Below are 7,172 nucleotides of genomic sequence, written 5' to 3' on the forward strand. Positions count from 1 at the left end.
CAAAGTCGGTGACCCCCATTTTTTTTTTTTCATTCTTGGAGTAAGTACTTTATGACCTAACTCTAGGCGAGAAATGAAGAAAATCTCACCGTAGGAAGATTTTGGCGCGAACGTCCTTAAGACCCCATCACAGTAGGCTTTCAACTTGATAGCGATATTTCGAGAAGAACTGTCAATTAAGTTGTTGTTCGCGCGATTGCTAGTCTTGAGGATCAATGGTTCCTAAGAGAGCATTATGGCGACGTCAATACATGTCTTTTGCATTTGCAACAATTAATTGTTGCTTTTGTTTGATAGTTTTCAAATGCTGGACAGTAGTTTAAGCGCACGTAATTTGTCTTTAGCTCTTGTCTGTTTGTTTGCTTGTTTGTTTTTTATTTCTCATTTTCTATTTTGATCAGTGAGTTTGTTTGTGCTAACGATTAGTTAGGTTCTTGAAAATCCTCATAGCAGAACAATTCAGAGGCTGGAGAATGCACGGCTTATAATGCACGACTGAGAAGCGCACTCGTTGCAGAAAGAATTGTCGGACTTGCTTTTTACTAGCCAAAATTGAGTTGTTAGCCGGTATTTGTAGCAACGCAGTGTAACGATCCTTCTTGACTAGAACTTCCTCATTTGCTTCGCAATTATTCAATATATGCGTTGTTTCAATTGTTCACTAATTATTTCAACAGATAAACCAAACATAATCTCAGTGGGTCCCTTAACAAACCAGTCTTGGATTGGACAAACAGTTCAAATAGCATGTGTGGCAGATGGATCTCCTATCCCATCAATCACCTGGACAAAACCAGACGGAACTGAACTAAGAAAGAAAATATCTACAGAGAACACAGTGGATGTACAGATGAAAAGTGATGAAGATTTCGGAAATTATACTTGTGACGCTAGCAACATTGCTGGTGCTGCTGATACACGTTGGGTGCAACTGAACCAAATAAGTAAGGGAATCAAAAAAACAAAAAAAAAAAAAACAAAAAACAAAAAGAACAAAAAAACAAATGTGTTTATGTTTTAAACTTTATCGAGTTTGATGTGAGTCACGCACACAAGGTGACGTTATAGATGTTTCTAATTTAAATGGCCCCAACCTAGACAGACTATGTCTATTTACATTAGAAACAGTAGAATAAGCTGGGAACTTTACAACCTAACCCCCTAAAACAAGGGCTTAAATTATCGTATATTGTGTGGATAGGAGGGTCAACAATGATAAAGTAAGGTGATTTACGTCCACTAATGCTATAATTTAAAGCCCATCTCCATGCAACACAGTAGCATTTTCTTTTCTTAACCATTGTATATAATATATAATACATGCTATTTTAAAAGCTACGGACATCGCTGGCAAATCCGTTACCTTGTACCTTGCTGAGCCTAGTTAATCTCCCCATACAATAAAATTGCTTGACCCGGTCACATGACCTGACAGTAGCGTTCTCAGCAAAGCCATGCTACATTACATGCTATTTTAAAGGCTACGGACATCGCTAGCAAATCCTTTACCTTGTACCTCGCTGAGCGTAGTTAATCTCCCAATGCAGTAAAGTTGCTTGACCCGGTCACATGACCTGACAGTAGTGTTCTCAGCAAAGCCATGGTGGAGGAAAGTCCTATGGCTGGAGAACAGGGTCTTTTTAACCTAAGATCGCCAGAATAGAAGAGTAAAAATAAAGGAGAAATGGCAATGGAAGAAATTGCTGAAACGTTGGATCAAAATGGTAGGTAATTCTTTGCCGTTTTTTTCTCTTTGTTGTTGAAGTCCCGAGATTTTCCTTTGAACGATTGCTGTATTTTCAGTTTTCAATAATTACACAAGCCTTTTCTGCAGTACGACCTTGCGCAGAATACCGCTGAACGCCATCTGGTACTCCAAGCTGAGCGGTTAGAAACTAGGGCTGGGCATGTATTTCATTGGATGATAGATTGAGCAAGCTCTGCCTAAATCTTACCTTAGAATGCTTCATATTTTTTCTAACATTTGCATGAAGCCAATACCTCACCAAATATTGCAAAGCACTTTGCTCAGCTCTTTCCTGAAGTGTGCAGTGGGCTTAACCTAATTTCTTTTCCAAACAAAAAGTAGTATTAGGACAAACTGAAGAACACTTAAATATCTGAATATCCTCATTCTTTATCCCGAGGTAAAGGCTGCCATAAAACTTTTTTTTAAAAATAACCCTAGGGGTTCGGTGATAAGCGTTTCTTCCCTTCTTGAAAGTTTTAGACTACACTAGTTTGGACTGATTGCCATACAGGTTAGTCAGTTTCTTTAGGACGTCTAAGAGTATTCCTTGCACCGAGAATATATGGGAGGGTCTTATCCTCTTTGCGCTCGGGCATCTGTGAATTCTACTTGAATGAAACAAAGAAATATGCATCACCAGTAGCAAGGAAAATTCCGCTCATCTTGCATAGAGTAAACCTGGCCCTCCAATGTTTTCTTAAATTTGGCCGTGTTTATGTTTGACAGTCTTCTATGACTGTGCTGTAGTGATATTCTCTTTCTTCATTTTTTTGAAGAGCCACCAGGGTCGCCAAGCCTCACGACAAATGACGATGACATCGCTGCTTCCTCGTTGATAATGAAATGGACTGCACCAACTGACGATGGGGGAAGTCCTATTACAGGGTACAATTTGATCATACTACATGGAGGCAATGTCATTCTAAATGAGACCAGAAGTGCTGCCACCAGTGAATATCTGGTTGAGAGTCTTACCAGAAGTTCAAATTATACTTTGAGGGTTTCTGCTATGAATAGGGTGTTTGTAGGAACTGCAAGGGAAATTAAAGTGACGACTAAGTATGAAGGTATACAAATACTATAGTTTCAATCATTATCCACACATTGGCCATTGATCCGGCGTTGTTGTCAAAGATCTGTGACCTCAGCTATTGTTACTAAATGTACGGGTGGCATGTCCATACTATTTTTTTAATACTGTTGACGAACGAGAAAACCCAGTAGGACAGATACTTGACAACAGTTCCTGTTAAAGATAATGATCGTGAACCATACCATGCACAATCAATTTACCACAATTAGTAGGGTAAATTGCACGTCTTGGACAGATGCATGTCTTCTGCAATCTGTACGAGATGTAGAGGACATCATATTGACAAATTATTGGAATCATTTTTGGCTTCATTTGGCTTTTGCGCATTGTTGGGTCTGTTACCTTAGGAACGGCTTCTTCCCAAATTTCTCTATACCTCAAACACTTTTCACAATTTAGGGTCCCCCTTTGCCAACAACAAATAATGGTACGTTACATGATAAACCATATTAAATGGGCCGTCTACATAGAGCTTCGAAAAAAGTTAACACTTGATAAAGTTCACCACTAGATCTATTAACTACTGGCACGATGTGCAGGGTAAAATTGTTCTCCGTGGAAGCAGAATTGTTATCAACTAATGCTTGTGCTTTTTTCAACTTGTTTTATGTTCAAGGAGTCCCAGGTGCTGTGAAAATTGAAGACCTTCCTTCTAAAACAAAGAGAGTGAGCATAAAAATAAAGTGGATTGAACCACAAAGTAACGGAGCACCCATCACCCAGTACACAGTCTACCAACGGATTGTAGGTAATGTTACGGTTGGAGAGTGGAACAAAGTAAGAGTAATCATGGACCCATCAAGGCGTCAAGTCATTGTGGAATTGGATAGAAACAAGGTGTATGAGTTTGTGGTGACTGCCACAAACAAGCATGGAGAAAGTGTGCAAAAGGAAAAGAATATGAGAAAAGTTGTTGTGCTGGGAGGTAAGTAAACATCGCACTATATCTTAGGTTTTTACGTATTGGGCTACTTTTTTTCCAAACTCTTTAGCAATGTTTATGGGGTCAGGAAATGGTAGCCTTTTTTAAACAAAAAATGCTCTTCAACATTTTATTAGTAAGCGCGAATCTCTGATTTCCGGGTATTTCCACGATATGATTTTTTTTTTTTTTTTTGCACTCCTTTTCGCGAAAAAATAACGAAGACCGGCTGAGTGAGACACGGTTTTCAAATAATGTTTCCAGGCTACAAGAAGAAAGGGGTGATTTTTTAAAGCATTCTCGCGTTTAACTCTATCCTAGTGAACCGCATACCAACAAAGCACCCATTAAACAGCACATAACTACAGTACCAACGAATTTTAAATAAAAACGACACGGAAGAAAACTAGAAGAGAACGTGGAAAATCAAGAACCTTTCAAGGTGCCATGCTAATATTGGACAAAAATTAAGTGTATGGATTTCTAGTGACTGTCACAGAACAAGCATTAAGATAGTTTACGAAGGGGATAGAATACCGGGAAACTTGTGGTTTTGGAAAGTTGGTGAGGCGGCCTTGTGTTTCTGTTTCCATTATGCATAGCTACCTTTTAGTTTCGTTTATGTGATACCTACAACAGAGTCTGCCAGCTCTTTAAATGCTAACACTTTGCATAGCTTTTGCCGCAAGCACGTTTCCACTAGTTTAAAAAACATATCTACCTGAGAAACTCGCCTTAGAAAACTTATGAACTTCCTCGTATCCTCTTGCTTATTAGTTTACCAAAGCTACTTAAATATTACGGGCAATTTACTACAAGAAATAAAGACCTTTGTCTGTTCTTCCAAAAGGGTTCAATTCCTGCGTTGTGGGTCATTTGTAATGGGCTAACTAAAATGTTCATTTGGGATTTGAGGTATACTTAATCCCTCCATAATCACACCAGTAAGGAAATTTGGTCATCGGAGTGAATAGGTTTATACTCAACTTAACCTCAGGGGACGTTTGAGGTGAAGGCTACGTCATGATGCTTGGGTTAAGGTATGAACATTTTTTTCAGATTCTTCTCAGCCAAGGAGAGTTTTGCTTATTTTTATTCCTTTTTCTTCTTTTAACTTCAATTTGCATACTTTAATCTACAGGTTTTCCGGAACCTGTAGTTATTGTCAATGCTGAGATTGATGACAAGAAAATAACCCTTTCTTGGAACGAACCAGAAGGAAACGGAGCAGGCATAACCCACTACACCATCTACAAAAGAATTTCAAGTGATAAGAAGTGGATAATCGTTGGGGAAATAAAGGACATCTCTAACCGTGTGTTCGTTGTCCAAGTGGAAAATACAAAAAAGCATGAATTTGTTGTGACCGCAACAAACAAATATGGCGAGAGTATGGTATCTAAAGAAAACATAAGGATAGAGGAAATGCCATATAGTGGAGGTAAGTCTAACTGTTAAAATCGGCATTTGCCTTAACCATTTGTAACTTTATTTTCATTTCAAAATCTTTCATTCAAAGACAACAAACAGACCAATTCTTTATAGATTAGCATTATAAGAGAGGTATGCAAGCGACCTAATGTAAGTACCATTAAATACTTTACTGGGACTAACTACTATCGTGCTCCTTCTCCCTCAGCAACTCCAAGTTCTTTGGAAAGACAGAAAGGTAAGAACAATAATGTCCCCTCTTCAGATATAAGAAATATTTCATTGCGTAATTTCAAGTTTAGGGTTTTTTTTAATCTGGAAAGCAAACGTATCAAAAAGAGTATTTTCCGATTCTGACCGCAAGCACATCTACTATCACAAAGTATCTCAGAGAGCAAGCTTCTTTAAACGCTTCAAGATGAACAGAACTTTTTCACTTGCAAGCTGTGAAGCTGATCTATATAACTGATCCAACTCTTTTATTGTGGACTATGCCCAGGGACATGTGAATTCTTTTAATGCTTTCATATGTTTAAGCCTTTTTTTATAAACGTGTATTATGTAATTCAGTATTTACACTGCTATGCTATTTTCTAAAGTTAAACGATTTTTTTTACTACTATTACCTTTTCTGGAAGCATAACAGACTACCAGAAAACAAAAACAAAAAGAAAAAAAGAAAGAAAGAGTTCTATTCAAATACCGATTGCTCTGAGTAGCAATTTGCGGACCTTCATAACAAGTACCTTTGTGCTTTCCTTTTGTCAGGTTTTTACGTTGCTCTGCATATTTTTTCCAACTTATTCGTCTTCCTGGTCATTATAATTATTGTTCTATCTGTGATTGTATGGAAAATACGCCGTCGTCAGTGTCCAAGTTGTGGAGATGTTAGACCTGCGGTAAGTTGTCAATAAGATCTCGCCAGAAGAATACATGTGTATAAGGTGAATCCTGGATTTAGAAAGTGTGATTATGTTTTAAAACGAGCATCAGTGTTTCATTGTATTTTTAAAAACAATCGGTGTAGTCGAGTGTTTTTAGACCCGATAAAACACGTCTTGCGAGTTTTTTGAACGGCATCAAAACCATTTCCACAACGTGCGTCCTTCTGGATTGCAAACAAAGGCTTAACATGTGAAAGGAATATATTAGCATACAAGGGTTTAAGCTCATGCATGTGACGTTTTTATCAATATTTTGATAGTCTCTTAGGCTCATTAATTATTAATGTTTTCGAAAGGGTCTTCAAAGCGTCGAGTCCAATGACTCTCGCCATATGCTCGCCAAACTCTCTATCTGCAGGCTTAAGGCTGCTATCCTGTTCTTCCTCTATATAGTGTATTTACACATCTACTTCAACCAAGTTTACAACTGCACAGAGGCTAGTAGGATAGGCCCAGTTCGACATCTCAATTCAAGCATGGCTACGAAGCTTTGTGGTCAAATTTCACCGCTCAGCTCTGTGTGCTAAAAATCTCAAGGAAGATTTCTAAACAAAGGAATGTTACATTTAACCCCAAAGCCTTGTAGCCATGTGTGAATATTTGATATATCGAAAAACTTTAAGGGTAACCACTGCTCCAACTGTGCCCTTCCCTGGAATACCCGTTACAATAATAGTTGACCTGAGACTAAATTCAATTGAATTCTTTTTTTATGCACACTTTCCATAGCATTTACACACACAATGTGTATTATACATAATATTAAAGGTAAAAGAATGATATTAGGCCACAATGTTAACAGTATAAAGGTGTGCGGGGTCCAGAGGAGCAGAGCTTTCTAGTTGGCTTTCTAGTTTCTAGTTAGTGCATGACTGTCATTTTTCTGGATTAATCATCACCAGGATGCAGTATCTTTGCAAGTCGAAGACAATATAGGGCTCCCCAGTGATCTAAACACGATGGAGTCAGCGACCGACAGTGATCTAAACACGATGGAGTCAGCGACCGAAGCAACTCCAGCTGCGGGAAGTG

General features: G+C 38.3%; 1 protein-coding gene across 1 annotated transcript; it reads left to right on the plus strand.

Annotated features, from left to right (window-relative positions):
• Positions 1-531: 531 nt before the first annotated feature.
• LOC137989426 (neural cell adhesion molecule 1-like) lies at positions 532-4,112 on the plus strand. The gene is made up of 3 exons (XM_068835251.1): positions 532-944; positions 2,527-2,817; positions 3,460-4,112. The coding sequence occupies exons 1-3, from the start codon at positions 641-643 to the stop codon at positions 3,774-3,776; spliced, it is 912 nt and encodes a 303-aa protein (XP_068691352.1). The 5' UTR covers positions 532-640; the 3' UTR covers positions 3,777-4,112.
• Positions 4,113-7,172: the final 3,060 nt, after the last annotated feature.

Source organism: Montipora foliosa, unplaced genomic scaffold, assembly GCF_036669935.1.
Source record: "Montipora foliosa isolate CH-2021 unplaced genomic scaffold, ASM3666993v2 scaffold_458, whole genome shotgun sequence".
Classification (NCBI taxonomy): Eukaryota; Metazoa; Cnidaria; class Anthozoa; order Scleractinia; family Acroporidae; genus Montipora; species Montipora foliosa.

Coding starts and splice junctions, on each gene's coding strand:
- LOC137989426 (XM_068835251.1), top strand. CDS start 641: ATGCGTTGTTTCAATTGTTCACTAATTATTTCAACAGATAAACCAAAC. Junction 945..2,526: donor GGTGCAACTGAACCAAATAA/GTAAGGGAATCA, acceptor ATTTTTTTGAAG/AGCCACCAGGGTCGCCAAGC. Junction 2,818..3,459: donor AGTGACGACTAAGTATGAAG/GTATACAAATAC, acceptor TTTATGTTCAAG/GAGTCCCAGGTGCTGTGAAA.